This window comes from Aquarana catesbeiana, unplaced genomic scaffold (genome assembly GCF_042186555.1).
Source record: "Aquarana catesbeiana isolate 2022-GZ unplaced genomic scaffold, ASM4218655v1 unanchor229, whole genome shotgun sequence".
Lineage (NCBI taxonomy): Eukaryota > Metazoa > Chordata > Amphibia > Anura > Ranidae > Aquarana > Aquarana catesbeiana.
This window is the reverse complement of record NW_027362656.1, coordinates 1,886,977-1,906,354: the sequence shown is the minus strand read 5'-3', so window position 1 is coordinate 1,906,354 and position 19,378 is coordinate 1,886,977. Positions and strand designations below refer to the sequence as shown.

General features: G+C 44.3%; 1 protein-coding gene across 1 annotated transcript in view; it reads left to right on the top strand.

The window, feature by feature from the left end:
- Positions 1–19,378, top strand: part of LOC141121776 (uncharacterized) — a 427,874-nt gene that overhangs the window by 314,035 nt on the left and 94,461 nt on the right. Inside the window, 5 exon segments of the mRNA XM_073611495.1 lie at positions 16,893–17,021; positions 17,139–17,273; positions 17,375–17,472; positions 17,560–17,764; positions 17,882–18,023. Of these exon segments, the coding sequence (XP_073467596.1) occupies positions 16,893–17,021; positions 17,139–17,273; positions 17,375–17,472; positions 17,560–17,764; positions 17,882–18,023 (709 nt within the window).

The window sequence follows — 19,378 nt, the reverse complement described above, 5'->3', positions numbered from 1 at the left end:
GGGGGGACAGAGGCTGCATTTGGGGGGACAGAGGCAGGCTGCATTTGGGGGGGACAGAGGCAGGCTGCATGTAATGGGACACAGGCAGGCTGCATGTAATGGGACACAGGCAGGCTGCATTTGGGGGGGGGGACAGAGGCTGCATTTGGGGGGGGGGACAGAGGCTGCATTTGGGGGGGGGGACAGAGGCTGCATTTGGGGGGGGGGACAGAGGCTGCATTTGGGGGGGGGGACAGAGGCTGCATTTGGGGGGGGGGGACAGAGGCTGCATTGGGGGGGGGGACAGAGGCTGCATTTGGGGGGGGGACAGAGGCTGCATTTGGGGGGGGGGACAGAGGCTGCATTTGGGGGGGGACAGGGGCTGCATTTGGGGGGGGGGACAGAGGCTGCATTTGATGTGACAGAGGCTGCATGTAAGGAGGGACTCCGCTGGGGGCACCGTTGTAGGTGACGTGGCTAGTGACACACTCAGGGCTCCCACTGAGTCTGCATTATGGCGAGTTGAATGATTTAATTTTATATTACAATGTAATAATAGAAATAATGCGCTTCAATCATCCTGACACCATAACAACCATGGTGCCGGGATGATTGAAGTGCTACCACCGGGTGTTTGGATTATCTTTATCTGCTGATTGTTAAACTTTCTAGAATACTCCATATTTCTATTGTTGTGTAGGATCTGGGCCTGCTGTCCCTCCATCCCTCTCCCTCCATCCCTCGTTCATCTCAGACGCTAACCACAACACCTTAGAGCCACACCCACTATTGTGCTGAAACCACGCCCATTTTCACCAAGTGGGAGGGTTCAAAAAGGAAGGGCGGGGTCTGGTGCCCCCCCATCCTAAAACTTCACCAGCCGCCACTGTATCCTAGTTCAAGAAGATACATTTTTCCCTGATTCTGATTGTTTGGTAAGCTTATGTAATTGAATGACCCGAGTGAGGTTCCATTTCGGACAAGGGAAGGAGGATATCGGCTTGGATTTCTACCGATTTGGATGACATACACACTAAGATCAAGCTCTTGTCTGGTAAGAGTTTTACTAAGAGGGGGTTTTCTTGCATACCCCCCCCTCTTTTTTTGAGCACGCGTGGTGTCTGGACTCCCCTTTTTTTCTGGTAACAGCTGCTCTCTCTGAAAAGGTTGCTTTAGAAGACTGTTTCCTCCCAAAAGGAGTTTTATTTCCAAAAAGGACTTTTTTCGTTTTTTTTTAAGAAAGTGTTGATCATATTGATTTTATGGACTTTAATGTATGAACTTTTAACATATTGATCATTCATTGTCTATGAACAAATCATACTCACAAGCGCTGCTCGAGTCCATCGGACTTTTTTATGTTGATTACGGATTTCTTCCACTAAGGAAAGATTTTTTAAGGCAGCAGCTGTTGCCATTCAGTTTGGCTAGTAATAATTATATTGGTCTTGGATTTATTTCCCCTAAAGCGCTTGCTGTATAAGGAGACAATAGGCCTCATCTCATTTATACTACATTCTTTAGTCAGGATAATTGCCAGAACTCCGGCTGCAAGGCTCCAATCTCCGACAGCCTGCTGACTGACAGGAGTGATGTCACTGTCACTCTCTGCAGTAAGAGAAGGGATCGGTTTGGATAGCAGGAGGAATCTGATGGTGGAGTACAGAACTGTGGGGGGAGGAGTCTGTTCTGTCCTTTTCAATAGCAACTTTATGTGTGTAGGACAACAGGGGGAAGGGGTTTGTTCTCTTAGTCTTGGTCTATTGTGTGGAACATTTTTTTCTGGAACAGTTTTCTTGACCAGTGATATGATGAGGTGAAGGCATCCTTCATTTGTTGGCAAGAGTTCTTTAAGAAGGTCAGAAAAGTAGGGTGGGGTGGGAGAACCATCAGAGACCAAGAGCCCCTATGAGCCTGAAAGCCCCCTCTTACCTCAGAGCCTTGCAGTCTGATTACCCCCTTCAGAGCCCCCACAGCCCTTCAGCTTTACTAATCTCTCAGAGTTGTTCAGCCCTATTACTTCCTAGGAGGCCTCCAAAGTCCTTCACCTACACTTCCTCCTCAGGGTTCCCAGAGACCTTCAGATGAAGTCAACTCTCAGAGGCTCCCAGAGTCCTTTAGTCCCACTACCACCTCAGAGACCCCTCAGCTCATCTAGTTTATTCAGAACCAGTGGCAGAACTATTACAGTTGTAAAGGTCACACCTGCGACCCTGGTATTCTGCCAACGCAGGGAGGGGGGCACCAAGACAGCAGGAAAGGGTCTTGCTGCGGGAATACAGGGTCCCAGGATCAGGGGAGGCCCCCCTGGTGATCACCAATTAGGATTGCTGAGAACAGAGTGTGCAGCACATTCAGCCTTAGCAGAGCCCCCTTTCTGTCTCTGATCTGCTCCCAACACGGGCACAGCGCCCTCCAACATCAGCCAACTCTCTCCCTGCTCCTCCTCCCCCAGACACAAGCTCCAAGTTCTCCATACTGGGCGGACTCTGTGCCCTGTGCCGGCTCTGAGGGACCCGTCACTGATGCCAGCTGTAGCGCCCAGAGCCTGGTGAGTGCCTGTATGAGGTGTGGGGGTCCTCGGTGTGTGTGGGGCCCTTGAGATGTGTGAAGGGGGCAGAATCAGCTCTCTGCACATCGCCAACTCCTCTCCTACATCTGCCAGCTACTATCTGAAGATTCTGCCCAGCCCTCTGCCCCCCTATCACCCCCCAAAACTTATGTGCCACTTCCAGGGCTGCCCATATTATTGCCCCTTCATCTGTCCCACCCATTCCTATCCATCCTCCTCATCTCTCTGCCACCCCTGCCCATACCCCCCTCTGACTGGCACCCCAGTTCAGACCCCTCCCCCCCATTCATGCACCTCATCACAGCCTTTGTCATCACTTGGGAATCTCAGTGTCTGCAATGTGCCATGTTTGGGGTCACCGAGAACAAAGAACCTCATTGGGGGCTGCTGGAAGCGATCGGTGGAGGTGAGCCCGGTGTGTGTAAATAGAAAATAAGATCTTATTACCTCCTCTGCTGTTACTTTTAGCGATGTCTTCTCTTCCCTGCACATGGAACGTCTTGTCTTTATTCCAGATTACTTCCTGTCTGTAACTGACATCACTTCCTGTCTATAGTCCAGATTACTTCCTGTCTGTAACTGACATCACTTCCTGTCTACATTCCATAGAAACTTCCTGTCTAAATATGAGTGAGATCACCACCTTGTGGAGTTCAGCAGAACTGCAGCCCCGAGAAATGTCTCATAGTAACCATTCCTGTAAAAATATCTTACAGAGCTACCAGAGAAGTTCAAATATAACACAAAAAAGTAAGAAAAAATAGATACAGTTCTTATGTAACCAATTGTTTAACAAAGATATTTTTATTACATATAGAAAAGTCTTAAAGACACAGAACACAAGGTCACAACAAATGTATAGTTAATAAAACAGATACCCCCCCAAAACTGATCCTTTTGGTGAAGAAAATACAAAAATATATCCAAAAGCATAAATATATATATATATATATATATATATATATATATATATATATATATATATATATATATATATATCAATCTACTTATAATGAAGATGTTAAACATAAATTTCAAGCATGTAATGTTAGGAATGGTGGTGGAGATCTCTCAAAGAAGGAACACGTCCTTGAATGTTTATATAAATAAAATAATTAATCCTGGAGTGAAAAAAGCTGTAAAGCAATAAATAATATATAAACTGGGTCATCCACTTCATCCATAAAGACATTGTGATTCCAGATCTTCTAGATCACATAGAAGGAGGACTCATCGAGGATTTCATACATTTGTTTTGAAGGATAGAAGAATCCTCAGAAGGGATCATGTAGGACAGGGGTGTCCAAACTTTTTTCCAAAGAGGGCCAGATTTGATGAAGTGAACATGCGTGAGGGCCGACCATTTTGCCTGACATTCTTTGAACCATTAAAATCCGGTCTAGGTGTGTTCGAGCACTAATACACTGCCCAACAAGAATTCTCCTGCCTTTGTGGCTGTGTGTGGTGAAGAGAAGAGTTCAGGCGTATTATTTGGATATACCGTATTTATCGGCGTATAACACGCACATTCACTTTAAGAGGGTAGTTTCAGGAAAAAAAAAAATTAAAATTTTAAATAAAAGAACTGTGAAGCAAAATAAGGGTCAGTGCCCATCTGCACACCCTCAATTACCATGAATGCAGCACCCACCATTGCCAGGAATGCACCCACCATTGCCATGAAGGCAGCACCCACCATTGCCAGGAATGCACCCACCATTGCTAGGAATGCACCCACCATTGCTAGGAATGCACCCACCATTGCCAGGAAGGCAGCACTCACCATTGCCAGGAATGCACCCACCATTGCTAGGAATGCACCCACCATTGCCAGGAAGGCAGAACCCACCATTGCCAGGAAGGTAGCACCCACCATTGCTAGGAATGCACCCACCATTGCCATGAATGCAGCACACACCATTGCCAGGAATGCACCCACCATTACCAGGAATTCACTCACCATTGCCAGGAATGCACTCACCATTGCCAGGAATGCACCCACCATTGCCGGGAATGCACCCACCATTACCAGAAATTCACTCACCATTGCCAGGAATGCAGCACCAACCATTGCCAGGAATGCAGCACCGACCATTGTCAGAAATGCACCCACCATTGCCATCAGTGCAGCCTTGGAGGGCACATGGAGGGGGCAGGATGAGCTCCAAAGATATCCTACAGGAGAATCTCCTGTTTACACAGCGGCCTCTTTAAGAGAAAGTCCCGCCACCTTTGATGGACAGAACAGTCATCCAATGGCAGCACCGGAGACGGGACTTCCTATTACAGAGGCTGCCATGTAAACAGGAAATACTAATCCTGTGTGCACGGCGCTCGTCCTGCCTCCTCCCTCCAAGGCAGCCAGCCTATATATCTTTTGTGGCCCCGGCGCTGGGAGATCGTCGGGGGCCACAAAAGATATACATGTTTAGATAACCAGGCAGGCCGTTCAAAACCGGCCCGCAGGCCGGACTTTGCACATGCCTGATGTAAGATGACAGGAAAGTCTCCTGACTGGTGGGATCATCCAAACATAATGATTACATCCATGAACTGGAGCGAGCTCGTTGGGGTGATAAAGCCATCTGTAAACACTTTGTAGACGTTATCCAAGAAATCAGCACACTCCATGTGTGGATTTCCATAGGGACCACTGAGACTACATATATAACTTGTACAGTGTCCCCAGGACTCCAGGTAGATTTAGACTGTAATTAACTGCTTCCTGTCAGGCCTATAGCAGAATGGTGGCCAAGTGGGAGCTCTCCTGTCCTGGGTGAACATCATATTAAGTCTTCCAAGTCTAGTGGTCACACTGCAGCTCCACCAGATGACAGATCATTGTATCGGGCTGGTCCCAGTACTATGTGATCTCTGTCACCAATCACAGTGATCACATGACAGTTGTACACAACTAATGGCAATCATTCATTGGGTACTATTGTGATGATCACTGTGATTGGTCAGTGATCACATGGTACAGACAGGGCCTATCACACCTGTACTATGTGAAAGCTGTGACCAATTACTATCACAGTAGTACACCCTGTGTCATTCATAAAATGATTGCTTATAAAAGGGATCATCAAAAAATAAATAAAAAATAAAATCCTGATCACCTCCCCAAAGTAGTACAGGGTTAATATATAAAAAAATATACAATTTGAAAATACGTTATTATTATTATTATTATTATTATTTTTACATACTGCCACCAGTCAGCATCTCTAGTCACCACCACACCAGTCATATGATGGTGCTGTACTGCTCTGGTGATGTAAAAACAAAAAAATGTAAAAAAAAAAATGTATTCTTAATTTTCCATAAAATTGTGTGTAGCTTGTCCCAGGCCTCATTCAGTCTAATGAGACCAGTGCCACCTGCCAGTGCCCACCAGTTCCACCTATCAGTACCCATCAGTGCTGCTAATCAGTGCCTTATCATCAGTGCCACCTATCAGTGCCCATGAGTGCCACCTATCAGTGCCGCCCATCACTGCCACCCATCAGTGCCCACCAGTGCAGTGATGCTGCCTGTGAGTCACCAGCTCTGCTCTAGGCCACTCCCAGCCCACACAGATCAAAACAAACAAGCCTAGCCTGCAGCTAGGCCTGCCTAAATTTACCTGCTGTTTCTAAAAACCTACTTCTAGTACCTCCCCACCTCTCCCATTTTTCAGACTTGGGGGGATGGGCGGACACTCACTGCGTGTCGACGCCACGCCCACACGCCATGCCTGTGATGTCAATTTGACGCCTTGGGCCAACGTTGTATATCCATCTGCATGCAATTTGTTCACGAAACGTGCATAGAGCTATATACTGATTTATTGTCATAGCTACCATGCGTTTATTATGTGACTACCTTGAAGAACTTTGAATCAATTTTATATTATCATTTGTGCAATCAATCATGTTTATATGCAAGTTTGGGCTACATTTAATACATTTTAAAATATATACTATTTACTATGTAGGAACATTTATGTATATGTATACATTTCTAACACTTATGTGTGTGTGTGTGCATTTCTATGTATTTATTATATTACTATATTATTATGTTATTTACTGTCCCACATGCATCCATGTTCACCATTAAATATTAAATAGTATTTACTAATTGATTCATTTGGTTTTGGTGTTGTGCTTCATACATAGTCCCACCATTCCCCTTTCCCATCCTTTTGCCTCTTTTTTCTATGATTCAGGGATGGAGACATACGAACTCTGTAGCAGTCGTTGTCTCATATGAAGTCCCAACAATTTTATTAAAGACAGATATCTGAGTCATCCAGGTGGCTAATTAAGGATCCTCTGTGATGGGATTAGCCATGAGTCAGCTGTAGACATGTGCACAGCCAAAAAAATTCGTTCATTTTCGTTTTCGTCTCATTAGTTTATTATTTTTTTCGTTTTTCGGGTCATTTGTTATGATTGCGATTCGTAAATTCGTTCATTCGTAAATTCGTAAATGCGTTCATTCGTACATTCGTAATTCGAACATTCGTAATTCGAACATTCGTAATTCGAACATTCGTTCATTCGTACATTTGTACATTTGTACATTCGTAAATTCGTACATTCGTAAAATCGTACATTTGTAAATTAGAAAATTCGGAAATTTGTAAATTCGAAGTTTGAAAAACCAAAAACCCCGAAAATTCAAAAATCTGAAATAGTAACTAACTATTAAATTATAGGTATTGTAATTTCCTTTCAAACTTGACTGTCAGTGAACGTAACAAATACAAATTTATCCGAAGTTACGAATTATCCAAAATTAAGGCTGCATTTAAACAAATGGAACGGAACAAATTAATAATAAATAATAATAATAAAACATTGTTATTATTATTATTGTTATTTATTATTATTAATTCATTACGTTCCATTCCGTTTTTTCGGATCATTCATAACTTCGGATAAATTTGTATGTGTTACGTTCACTAACAGCCAAATTTAAAAGGAAATTACAATACCTATAAATTCAAAGTTACTAGTAATTACTAATAGTTAAGTTATTATTAGTTAACTATTATTTCAGATTTCCGAATTTTCGAATTTACAAATTTACGAATTCACTAATTTACTAATGTACGAATGCACGAATGTACGAATGTACGAATGTAAATTGCGAATGTACGAATGTTCGAATGTACAAATGTACGAATGTAAATTGCGAATGTACGAATGTTCGAATGCCCGAATTTACGAATGTCCAATTTTATCGAATTTACGAATATTCGGAAAAAATTCGTTAAACGGGTTTTCGTTAATTCGGATATTCCCGAATTAACGAATTTGTCGAAATTCGTTATAAAACGAATTCGTAACGAAACGAATTGCACATGCCTAGTCAGCTGTACCTCATTAGCGAAACCATTGTGTGATGTTTTGGGTAAATATTTGGGTCGTTGTTAATGTGGTGAGTGACCTCCTTCTCAAGAGTATAAAAGCCTATATTCGTGTTCAAATAAACAGTTCTTATTCCGATTTACTCCAAAACTGGTGCTGTCTAGTTCTTGGAGTAACTATAGCCAGATCCACTGGTCTCGTGTTCCAGAGCTTGGGAAGCAGCTTCTTGCCGGAAATACCCAGTCAGGGTGTCCGGAGTCCATCACAGGTTCTATCTCACCTCTAAGTTTAGACTTGTTTTTTTTTTTGAGGGTCTCTTACCCTTTATTCCCTTACTTAATTTAATGCCCACAATGACTGGCCAGTCTTCTCTCTTCTCTACCTGTACCTATACCTCCTTGCCTCTAAACTACTTTATCTAGCAGATGTGTACTACGTATACCTGTGAACACTCCGATGGACAGTAGACAGTGGCAACATAACATATAGCCCCCAATCAATACAGTTCGATTAAGGGGAGTAAACTAGGTACCCTTTGTCCCGAAAATGTATTACCAATTAATAACTCAAATGTAAGAAAAATGCTGATTATCAGAAATTCCCAGATCGTCTCAAGCTCCTCATTTTGGATTCTCAGGGTCACCTGTAAATCACCTCCTGGGCAAAGCTCGCCATCCGATATGGAATTTTATTGATAGGCAACTCCTATCCTCATATTGATTAGTGGTTCCAAATGAATAATAACTACTGCAGTAGGGAACAGACACAAAAGATACACTCCGCATCTTTCCAAATAACTGTTGTGTTTTATTATGACACAATTGAAGGTTTTTATACACATGATTACGTAGGTATCACATTAATATTACAATTGTACTTGTATGGTAACAAGGGGCATAACATAGGCAGGCCAATTCTAATCAGGACTCGAAAGAATGCAAACAAGAATGTAACATTATTAGTGCCAATACATACTAAATAGAATACAATTATATACAGAACTTACACATTTCCTCTACAGTAAAAACATGCCAAATGACCTCTTTTTGCAAAGTAGACACCACAGGGAATTTCATAAAAGGCATGGTCAGTATTTTGCAGATCACATTTTTGTCACGTTCTGAAAATGTAAAAAAATAAAAAATAAATAACAATTTCCTTTTTTTTCTTCTTTATTTTCCAAAAACTTGTGTCAAGAAATAAGATCTACAAAATACTTACCGTGCCCCTTAGCAAATACCTTGAAGAGTCTTCTTTCCAAAAAGGGGTAATTTGGGGGTGTTTATCCTGGCATTTCAGGGCCTCCAAAACTGTGATAGGTAGTCAAAAAGTGAAATAAGGTGGTTATTGGATTTTGGGCTGCTGTATGTGTCTAGACTGCCAAAAAGTCTCTCACATGTTGTATCTCCATATTTTGTCATTTCCAAAAAATTGTGGCAAAAAATAAAATCTTCCATGCACTCAACATGCCTCTCAGCATGAATGAACAAAGTATATGCTGAAGCAAAGGAGCTACTGCCCACTGACTACACCATGCTTGTAATGCTTGAGCATATAAAAAAAAAAAGATTCCTCCATTCACATTGACCAATGTGGATGAAGAAATCCCTGCCAGAAAAAAAGGTGAAAATATTATATGCTGAAGCATAGGAGAGATCGTCCCACTAACCACCCTATGCTCCTCATGCTTGAGCGTACACATTATTTTTAAACTGTGGATGAGAAATCTCCTCCTGCAGCACTGCAGGCACGGATGTATATATTCTGAGAGCAACGCCCTGCTGCTGTCAAAATAAACAGATCAGTGGTGCAGTGGATTGAAGTTCCTGCAAAGCAAACAATGGTTAATAATAAAACACAATAACGATATGAGATTAACGTACGAATTCGACGGACTTTGGTTGATTGTGTTAGGCAAGTCCGTTCATTCAAAAAGTCCGCCGTAAAGTCCGTCGAAAAGTCCGCCGGTCAAAGTCTGCTGTAAAGTCCGCTCGTGTGTACACGGCATAACTTGTATTTTAGGGCAGACTTCTGTGAAAATTGGTGAGCCAATCACACAAGCAGGAAATGATGTTTCTGGGGAGTGGTTAGTACACACTTTGTGTACAGAACAACTCCAGGTAGCCATATTGCAATGTATTCTTAAAAAATTACAGTGGCTGCAGATTGAAAAGGAAAGGTGATTTTTAATAACATTCAATTACAATATTCATGTTGCAATTATATGTGCTATATTATTTTTTCTTTAATTGCTATTTTTTTCCCCACAAAAGTGGAGTTACCCTTTAACCACTTCACGCAAATCGCCGCACCTGTATGTTGGTACTTTGATGCCAAATACCATTATTATGGCAGCAGCTAGCTGCTATAACACCGGTATTTTCAGGAACTGCATGCGTTTATCTTTAAACAAAAGTGGTCTCTGCGGGGGATTCACCGCAAAATCAGTGGCGGGAGAGGGGCACCCCCCCACCCTCCAAGGTGGCCAGTGAAATGTATGATGGACTCATCTACATAGATGGTTTGTTGGGGCGTATACACATCTGAAAATTTCTGGGAGAGGTAGTTTGAGGGGTGGAATTTTGTAAAGCTGATCATATTCAGGGTTACACCGAGGACGACAAAGTGTGTGATCACTAAAATGCATAAAACGCATTATCATCTCATATCTATGCCTGGCCATTGCAGCAGAGAACACGGTGTCAGAGAGCTCCCTTGGGCAGACGCGCTGTTGGTGGGCATCGCGGTGCGTTGGCGCGCGTCGGCGTGCACGCGCTTCAGGTGTTTGGCGCCAACCTGCCTATTTAGGCCGTCTGCACAGGGGGCTCGGTGCTGTCCGGTCTTCAGCTCCCTGTATCCCTGCACCTGCTTCCTGTTGAACCTGATCTCCTGACCACCGGCCTGTCTTTGATTCCTCCTTGCTTGCTGCCTGCCACTGATCCCGGACTGTCCTGACTACGAATCTGCCTGCTCCTTTGTACTACGCTGCCTGCCTGTTGCCGACCTCTGCCTGTGACCCGACCTGCCTGCTCCACTCCTGCTCTGCATCTGCTGCCTGTGCTTCAGTTACTGGAGATCTCCATAACCACCTTTACCGGGATCCTTCTGCAGCTAACCGCCAGGCTCTCATACCATTCTGTGCTCCCGTGCCTCCTGTCCATACTACCAGGGGCCGGGAACCAGATACGTAAGGGAGGCCTTCCCCTGCTACATCGGGCTCGCCTGTCTGCTACGTGGAAGTCTGACACACGGGCATATGATGAATCGGGTCTCTGGACCAATATGATCGCGGCTCATTCTTTTTAGTAACGCCCATGCTGAAGGTTAGGTCCAAAAAAGTTTTACATTTATAAACCTTGATAGGTCTCCATGCGAATTGTCAGGCAATAGTTGAATTTGGGCTGGTGGCGATGTACTGTTGTGTGTATAAATTCCTTCAGCTCACAATCGATCGATACAGATCTTCCATGAAAAACAGCTACAAAAAAATCTAGGGGAGTTGTTATATTTGCGGTTTCCACCTGGATTCCAGGGTTAGGCATTGAATGGGGGGGGGGGGGGAGTACGAGCGCTGCAAAATCTGTGGGCTGCCAATCAGCATGGGCTCTATAGGTCTGTGGTTGAATTCTTGGTGTCTGCAGGATGACACTAGTGCTAGCCACCTCACCAGCTTGGACTGCATTTGTGGGACCTGCCAGGTAAACACGGAATACTTCTGTCCTGGTATGTAAAAGACTAGGATGTACTAGGCCATTGGTACATGCCAGTTCACCAAAAGGTAGTGCAGCACTAGTACTGGCATCCTGCTGCATATAAGACAAATCAAGTGTTCTTAGCACTTCAGCTACCCGGGGTCGAGTATGCTTGACCTTAGCAGGGACCTCTTCTCCATCCTCTGAGCTCCCTGTTGGGTGCCACTGCTCTCTACAGGTGCATATTTGGAGCCTGATTCTGTCAATGAGGACTCCTCCTTCGCTCTCAGCTGTCATACTCAGAATCCTGTAGGACTCTTCACTAGAGTACCTTTGTTGGGACATTTTGGTCACTAAATTCACAGGTACCTAGTGTGACTCACAGGAAAAAGAGCTCCTGGCTGTCAGCGACTGCTTTTACTACTACAAATGTAGCAAGGTCTCCGGCCTCCTTCAGTCTAATGAGAACCTCCAAGGCCAGAGATAGCTGACATCCTTCTGTATATGGTTGGTTGTGAGGCATAGTGGGTGCAAGGTGGAAGTTATTGGGCTCCAGACACTTCTTGAATGCAAAAGAGATGTTTATTTCTCTTACAAACTTTTTGGGGGAAAGAGGGTTAGTGCCAGGACACCTTTACATAGTTGCAAGTTCAATTAGCAGACTTTGAGACTTCAATAGTGGGTCAGTCGTGCAGGGAAAGGCATCCAGCAAGACACCACATCTGCAGGTGCAGGAATGCTGTCTCTTATGGCTACAGTCTTTAACAGTTCCTAACACAAAGCATAATGCCCCGTACACAAGATAGGATTTTCCTACGGAAAATGTGTGATAGGACCTTGTTGTCGGAAATTCCGACCGTGTGTAGGCTCCATCACACATTTTCCGTCACACAAAATTTGAGAGCTGGTTCTTAAATTTTCCGACAACAAAATCCGTTGTGGGAAATTCCGACTGTGTGTACACAATTCCGACGCACAAAGTGCCAAGCGTGCTCGGAATGAAGCAGAAGAGCAGCACTGGCTATTGTACTTAATTTTTCTTGGCTCGTTGTACGTGTTGTACGTCACCGCGTTCTTGACGTTCGGAATTTCCGACCAACTTTGTATGACCGTGTGTATGCAAGACAAGTTTGAGCCAACATCCTTTTAAAAAAAAAACATGGATTTTGTTGTGTACAACTTCTTCTTGTAGTTCTTCAGCCCACTGCGCTCCTGGTCTCTCACTAGACCCTCTCATTCACTGATTTTGAATCCCTTGAGCTTCTCCAATCTTCATGGTGGTATCTTCCTCAAGTGTCACCCCCACCTCTTTGCTGGGTCCCTAGCTTGGCACTCCAGATACTTTTCAAGTTTCCCCCCACTGGCCTGCTTGGTCCCTGGCTTGACACACAAGGCTGCTCTACAAGCGTCACCTCCGCTGGTTGGGTCCCTGACTTGATCACCATCTGAAGTTTTCTGATTCTCCACAGTGCTGTTCGGTGAGAATACTGCTCTGGTACTTGCTTCAGTTACTCACTGAGGTCCCTGGTAATAAGGTGGTTGGTCCCTTAGTGTCGACAGCTTCCCCTCTACCTCCAACCATGACAGGTTCTCTGGCCAGCAGAACCGTCACTTTTGGTTGGACTGAAAGCCACAGTGCCAACCCTGCGCTGCTCTCTTACTTCTGGATAGGACCTCAGACAGCCTAGCAGTCAGATGTGCCCGAGATAGGCCCAATCTCCAGCCTAGCAGCCCGGGGCATACGACACACATCCACCTAGACGGCTGTCCAGGTGGCACTGAACATCGATCACCTGACTCCACCCAAATATACACGCTCTCCCAGCAGGCCAAGAGATTCAAGAAAACCACTGCCCATTGGCTGAGATACCCCATATACCCATAACCTGACCTTGGGTTGTCCTTCTCATATCTAGTACCACCAAGTGCCCAGCCACCTGGTGGTAGAAGAGAAAAGTGCAACAAGGCCAAACTTAGGGAGAAACCAATAATCTCTAACAATCAACCAGGATAACTAGTCCTGGCAAGTACATTTGTGAGGAGCTCCCTGCCTAAACTCCAGGGTGCTACACAAATAAAACTTACCTGCTAGTGCTAGAGGAGATCAGGCCTGATTCTGCTAACACTATGGTTATGTGTGCAACATATCAGAGGTGTTGGTGATCTACTGACACTGCACTTGTTGGGGGGCAGAAGGGCTGATCCTGCTAATGCTGCGCTATTAGGGACACTATACTAAGGGGGGGCACCAATATAGTTCTGTTCATGATCAGGATATTGATCCATACAGACACTATACTAAGGGGGGGACACTAATATAGTTCTGTTCATGATCAGGATATTGATCCATACAGACACTATACTAAGGGGGACACTAATATAGTTCTGTTCATGATCAGAATATTGATCCATACAGAAACTATACTAATGGGGACACTAATATAGTTCTGTTCATGATCAGAATATTGATCCATACAGACACTATACTAAGGGGGACACTAATATAGTTCTGTTCATGATAAGGATATTGATCCATACAGACACTATACTAAGGGGGGACACTAATATAGTTCTGTTCATGATCAGGATATTGATCCATACAGACACTATACTAAGGGGGGACATGAATATAGTTCTGTTCATGATCAGGATACAATGTCTTTATAGATGAAGTGGAGGACCCAGTTTATATATTATTTATTGCTTTACAGCTTTTTTCACTCCAGGATTAATTATTTTATTTATATAAACATTCAAGGACATGTTCCTTCTTTGAGAGATCTCCACCACCATTCCTAACATTACATGCTTGAAATTTATGTTTATCTTCATTATAAGTAGATTGATATATATATATTTATGCTTTTGGATATATTTTTGTATTTTCTTCACCAAAATTATCAGTTTTGGGGGGTAACTGTTTTATTAGCTATACATTCGTTGTGACCTTGTGTTCTGTGTCTTTAAGCCTTTTCTATATTTAATAAAAAATATCTTTGTTAAACAATTGGTTACATGAGAACGGCATCAAATTTTTCTTACTTTTTTATGTTATATTTGAACTTCTCTGGTAGCTCTGTAAGATATTTTACAGGAATGGTTACTATGGAGACATTTCTCGGGGCTGCAGTTCTGCTGAACTCCACAAGGTGGTGATCTCACTCATATTTAGACAGGAAGTTTCTATGGAATGCAGACAGGAAGTGATGTCAGTCACAGACAGGAAGTGATGTCAATCACAGACAGGAAGTGATGTCAGTCACAGACAGGAAGTAATCTGGAATAATTTTTTTAAAAGAAAAATGTGTGCAGCCCTTATCAGACTCTTTAAAAGTGTCACTCCATGTTATAGTAATCTGGAATAAAGACAAGACGTTCCATGTGGCAGGAAAGAGAAGACATCGCTGAAAGTAACAGCAGAGGAGGTAATAAGATCTTATTTTCTATTTACACACACCGGGATCACCTCCACCGATCTCTTCCAGCATCGCCCAGTGAGGCTCTTTGTTCTCGGTGACCCCAAACATGGCACATTGCAGCCACTGAGATTCCCAAGTGATGACAAAGGCTGTGATGAGGTGCATGAATGGGGGGGGGGAGGGGGTCTGAACTGGGGTGCCAGTCAGAGGGGGGTATGGGCAGGGGTGACAGAGAGATGAGATGAGGATGGATAGGAATGGGTGGGACAGGTGAAGGGGCAATAATATGGGCAGCCCTGGAAGGGACACATAGGTGTTGGGGGGGTGATAGGGGGGGCAGAGGGCTTGGTAGAAACTCCAGATAGCAGCTGGCAGATGTAGGAGAGGAGTTGGAGATGTGCAAAGAGCTGATTCTGCCCCCTTCACACATCTCAAGGGCCCCACACACACCGAGGACCCCCACACCTCATACAGAAACTCACCAGGCTCCGGGCGCTGTAGCTGGCATCAGTGATGGGTCCCTCAGAGCCGGCACAGGGCACAGTCTGCCCAGTATGGAGAACTTGGAGCTTGTGTCTGGGGTAGGAGGAGCGGGGAGAGGAGTTGGCTGATGTTGGGGGGCGCTGTGCCCGTGTTGGGAGCAGATCAGAGACAGAAAGGGGGCTCTGCAAAGGCTGAATGTGCTGCACTCTGTTCTCAGCAATCCTAATTGGCAATCACCAGGGGAGCCTCCCCTGATCCTGAGACCATTTACTCCGGCAGCAAGACCCTTTCATGCTGTCTTGGTGCCCCCCTCCCCACACTGGCAGAACACCAGGGTTGCAGGTGTGACCTTTGTGACCGTAATAGTTCTGCCACTGGTTCTGAGTAAACTAGATGAGCTGAGGTGTCTCTGAGGTGGTAGTGGGACTAAAGGACTCTGGGAGCCTCTGAGAGTTGACTTCATCTGAAGGGCTCTGGGACCCCTGAGGAGGAAGTGTAGGTGAAGGACTTTGGGGGCCTCCTAGGAAGTAATAGGGCTGAACAACTCTGAGAGGTTAGTGGGGCTGAAGGGCTGTGGGGCCTCTGAAGGGGGTAGTCAGGCTGCAAGGCTCTGAGGTAAGAGGGGGGGCTTCAGAGCTCATAGGGGCTCTTGGTCTCTGATGGTTTTCCCACCCCACCCTACTTTTCTGACCTTCTTAAAGAACTCTTGCCCACAAATGAAGGACGCCTTCTTTTCACCATATCACTGGTCAAGAAAAATGTTCCAGAAAAGAATGTTCCACACAATGGACCAAGACTAAGAGAACAAACCCCTTCAACCTTTTGTCCTCCTCCTACACACACTGAGTTGCTATTGAAAAGGACAGAACAGACTCCTCCTCCACAGCTCTCTACTCCACCAGCAGCATCTTCCTGCTGTCCAATCCAATCCCTTCTCTTACTGCAGAGAGTGACAGTGACATCACTCCGATCAGTCAGCAGGCTGCCGGAGATTGGAACCTTGCAGCCTGAGTTCTGGCAATTATCCTGATTAACTGGCAACTTCGGCCAAAAGTCAGCAAGTTCCCCTTCCTAGACATCATTGGGCCCGACATTGACCTCACAGCACTGCCTCAGAGCAAACAAGTCAAAGAAAGGATCATATTTATCATCCCTTTTCTGCAGATCTAAAACCAATCAAATCCAGTTCAGAAACCAAACAAACCCAACAGAGAAAACAGAATTTCTGATCCGGCAGGACAAGAGGGTCCCAGGAGCCCCCCCCCCAAAAAAAAATGCTAAATAGTCCAGTCTAAATCTGTTCCCATGGGGGGAGTAATCCCCTCACATCCACATCCTATTAGTGTGTGATCAATACCATCCAAATAATTCTTACTTTCATTTCCCAAAGTTATCCGTCTACAAGAAGACCTGTATAGACAAAATGATGGCACCAATGAGGATGGAGGAGGACCGGAGTCGCATGACTGAGAAGATACTAAACTTCACCCTGGAGATCATCTACCTGCTGACCGGAGAGGTGAGGAGGATTCTGGGAGGTCACATGACCTCACTCTTTTCTCTATTAATAAAACTGGAGAGGTGAGGGGGATTCTGGGATTCTAACATAATATTCCTATTGGGTTCCTCAATACAGAGATTTCCTCTTGTGAAGTCAGGTGATCATATGACCATCACAGTGCCTCCATGTGACTCCCTAAAACCTGAGAGACACAACATGCAGAAGATTCTAGAAGTCACCAAGAAGATGATGGAGCTGCTGACAGGAGAGGTGAGCGGTGCTGGGAATTCTGGGACATTATCCAGTAACCAGAAACATTAGAAATAGTATCCAGAAACAATGTATTCAGTCAGTGTGTGTGTTTCCTACAGATGGATCCAGTAATGGGAACCCACCAGAGAGATGTCCCCGTCCTCTGTATTCCCGGGATTCCACACCGGAAGATCACACCATCCCTCACCATCATCAGGTAGATGAGGAACAATCACTGATAGTTAAAATTTATAGAGAAGCATTTTTTTTGTTACAATGAATGTTTTATTATATATAATCGTAGTGGAGACCTCAGGGATTGTAATGTTGATGTTAAAGAAGAGTATAAAGAGGAGGATGAGGAGTATGGAGTGATGGTGGAGCTATCAGAAGGACACAAGGATATGATGGAGCCACCTAATACCAGGAACCCACCAGAGAGATGTCCCCGTCCTCTGTATTCCCGGGATTCCACACAGGAAGATCACACCATCCCTCACTGTTACAAGGTTGGTGGGACGGAGCATCTAGAACATGGACTCCTAGAGATGTGTGGATTTTTTATGTGATGTCACAATAATAAATCTTATATCTTACAGATGATATTCCCTCTTTTCTTGATTTAGAGTGGTGATCCAATCAATATAGAATTTGAGGTTAAAGGAGAAGAAGAAAAGAGGTATGTGAGGGATGATCAGCAGTCTATGGAGGAGGATGGAATAACGGGGACATTTATAGAGGAGGACACTCCTACAGAGATCAGCACAGGTGGGTCATTAACACTAAATACATTCCTCCACCCATACTGCTCACTGATTGGTCCAGAGTAGGACAAGGACTGGGTGATATCAGCCTGTAATCCCCTGGTCACTTTCCTGAGCTGTGTTCCCCGTCCTGTATTCCTGTATTTCTCTTGGATAATCTTCCTTCTCTGTGCTGCAGACACAATTTATGTATCTAGACTGGATTTATGGAGGTTCTGGGGTTCAGCTGGCAGCAAAATGTTTATTTTAAAAATAGACGTCTAGCAAGATGTCTGACAGAACAATCCCCCCAGGATTACTTGCTCTGTTGTCTGCTGGCTGTGCCGGGTGGAGGGATATGTCTGTATAATCTCAGACCCAAGTCACTGAGTGCAGTCTCAGGAGATGAGAGGCAGCGGTGTGGGACCTCTGCAACTTGTCTCATGTAAACATTTAATCTTTCACTGATTGCTGAATACCAATATTATGATTCCTGACCCTTACACTGTATAACAAAGACCATTCCATAGCTCAACTCACCAACCAGTCTGCTGACCAACCAAATTAGCCTGTCTAACCGTATGTTAAAAGCAGGGGTTTAGTTAGCACACATTTGTATGTATAATTTATATTGTACATTACATACTCCTGACCCCTGCACTATATACTCTATATTGTACACAACATACTCCTGACCCCTGCACTATATACTCTATGGTGTACATTACATCATTCTGATACTATGTAGTCCTATTTGTTGTATTTTATACAATATGTTGTACATTACATAGTCCTGACTTCTACTCTCTCCCCTCTACCCACTGCTGTGTGTGTGTGTGTGTGTGTGATAGATAGATATATATATATATAATATATATATATATATATATATATATATATATATATATATATATATATATATATATATATATATATATATATATATATATATATATATATATATATATATATATATTCGAGTATAAGTTGAACTTTTCAGTCCCTTTTTTTGGGGCTGAAAGTGCCCCCTCGACTTATACTCGAGTCACCGTGTCATGCAGGCAGACAGCGGCCAGCGCGTGCTACATACCACTCGGCAGCCTCTCACTGTTCAAAAGCCGCGCCTCCTCCTCGTCTGTGATAGGCTGTACCCTGACTGCCTACCACGGACATTCTCTCATCCTTGTCCGTGGTATGAGGATGAGAGAATGTCCGTGATAGGCTGACTGCTGGGAAATGGAGTTTTCTGCCTATCATGGACGAGGAGGAGGCGCGGCTTTTGAACAGTGAATGGCTGCCGAATAGTAATGGCACACGCTGATCGGTGCAGAGCGGCACACGGAGGCATACACAGGTAGGATGCATACAGACACATGCACA